This window comes from Antrostomus carolinensis, unplaced genomic scaffold (assembly GCF_000700745.2).
Source record: "Antrostomus carolinensis isolate BGI_N321 unplaced genomic scaffold, ASM70074v2 scaffold43706, whole genome shotgun sequence".
Lineage (NCBI taxonomy): Eukaryota > Metazoa > Chordata > Aves > Caprimulgiformes > Caprimulgidae > Antrostomus > Antrostomus carolinensis.
This window is the reverse complement of record NW_010320591.1, coordinates 1-1,338: the sequence shown is the minus strand read 5'-3', so window position 1 is coordinate 1,338 and position 1,338 is coordinate 1. Positions and strand designations below refer to the sequence as shown.

The following is a 1,338-nucleotide window of genomic DNA, read 5'->3' as shown; positions in this document are numbered from 1 at the left end:
AACCTGCACGTAAATGGGAAAAGACAGGAAGCTAACCGCCACATTTGTTGTCAAGATTTTGTTCCTTGAATGCACGGCGTTGGGTTATTCAGAGCTGCATAACTGCACATTGCAGAGAGCAGTGCCCCGTCCTTCGGGAGCCATTGCTCGCAGCCGCCCAGCCAGGGACCGTCCGACAAAACCCGCCCTCTACCAGCTCCCGCCGCCCGCCACGGCAGCAGCGCCCGCCTTGCCGAGCCGAGCAGTGCCGAGCCGCCGAGGGCTGTTCGCTGGGCAGAGCTCAGCAGCCCTGAAACGCCGGAGCAGGACTCAGGAAGGGAGACACGGCCTCTCCGCCCTTATCGCTCCGGTTCCTGACCTGCTCGGGTACGTACAGCAGCCAGGGCTGGCTGCCAGCCGAGCTTTCTGCTGATACAGTTGTAAAACATCTCAGGCCAAAGAGCCTGAAAGAGCACAGACTTGGCTCTAGAGCTTGGCTGGCTACAGCTCACCCAGTAAAAGAAGTGATTATAAACGGGCGTTTCTATCTGGTTCAGAAGGACCTGGCCAGGCGAGGCTCCTGGGTAACGGGCTGAAATCCACAGTGTTCCTTTATTGACGGTTCCTAGGATTTCAACCTCTTTTTCATTAAACGTCTGGTGAACATAAAGAAGAAAAACTGCAAATTCTGTGTCATTTATGCCCTCATTTACCTAATGATATTGCTCCCCGGAGATACAGAGAGCTCGCATTTCATCAAGTGAAAGAGATTATGTCTTAAAAACTTGTTTCTGGGCACTGCAAACAGCATCGAGCCCTGCCCGACGGGGACAGATGGAGCATCAATAACTGAAGCTTCTGAGCAAAGACATTTCCAGGGCCCACAGACAGCCCTGGAGCTGAGCCTCCCGGGAGACCGAGGCGAGGGCGTGGAGAGGGTGTGGGCTTACCTCTGTGGGCTCAAGCCTGTTCCTTTCACCGTGGGCCAGAGAAAAGCCCCAGGAGGGACTCGTCAGAGTAGTGTGCGAGAACCTACCTGTCCTCACTCCATACTTCAGCGTGTCCCGGCAGTCCACCAGGATCTGCTCCAGGGACTCGGGGTTGTCCGACAGCTCCAGGTTGAAGCCCTCCATGCCCTCCAGAAGCTGGTGCGGGTGGTGGAAGTCCAGCACTTTGGTGGACCTGTCAAACGTCTTCCTCACGTAGTTGAGGAGGATGTCCACGACCTCCAGTAGGAACTGCATGGTCTGCTCCTCCCCATTCTTAGCGGGCAGCAAATCTGAGGGGTAAACCAGCTGTCAGCGCCTGCTTTGGGAGCGAGGGCCGGAACCAGCCCCAGCCACCCGCAGCTCCCGCAGG

The 1,338-nt window shown here is 56.7% G+C and overlaps 1 protein-coding gene across 1 annotated transcript in view; it reads right to left on the bottom strand.

Annotated features, from left to right (window-relative positions):
- Positions 1-1,268, bottom strand: part of GAD1 (glutamate decarboxylase 1) — a 21,466-nt gene extending 20,198 nt beyond the window's left edge. The window contains exon 1 of the mRNA XM_010169625.2: positions 1,016-1,268. Within this exon, the coding sequence (XP_010167927.2) occupies positions 1,016-1,223 (208 nt within the window). The 5' untranslated portion in view covers positions 1,224-1,268. The remainder of the gene's footprint in view (positions 1-1,015) is intronic.
- Positions 1,269-1,338: the final 70 nt, after the last annotated feature.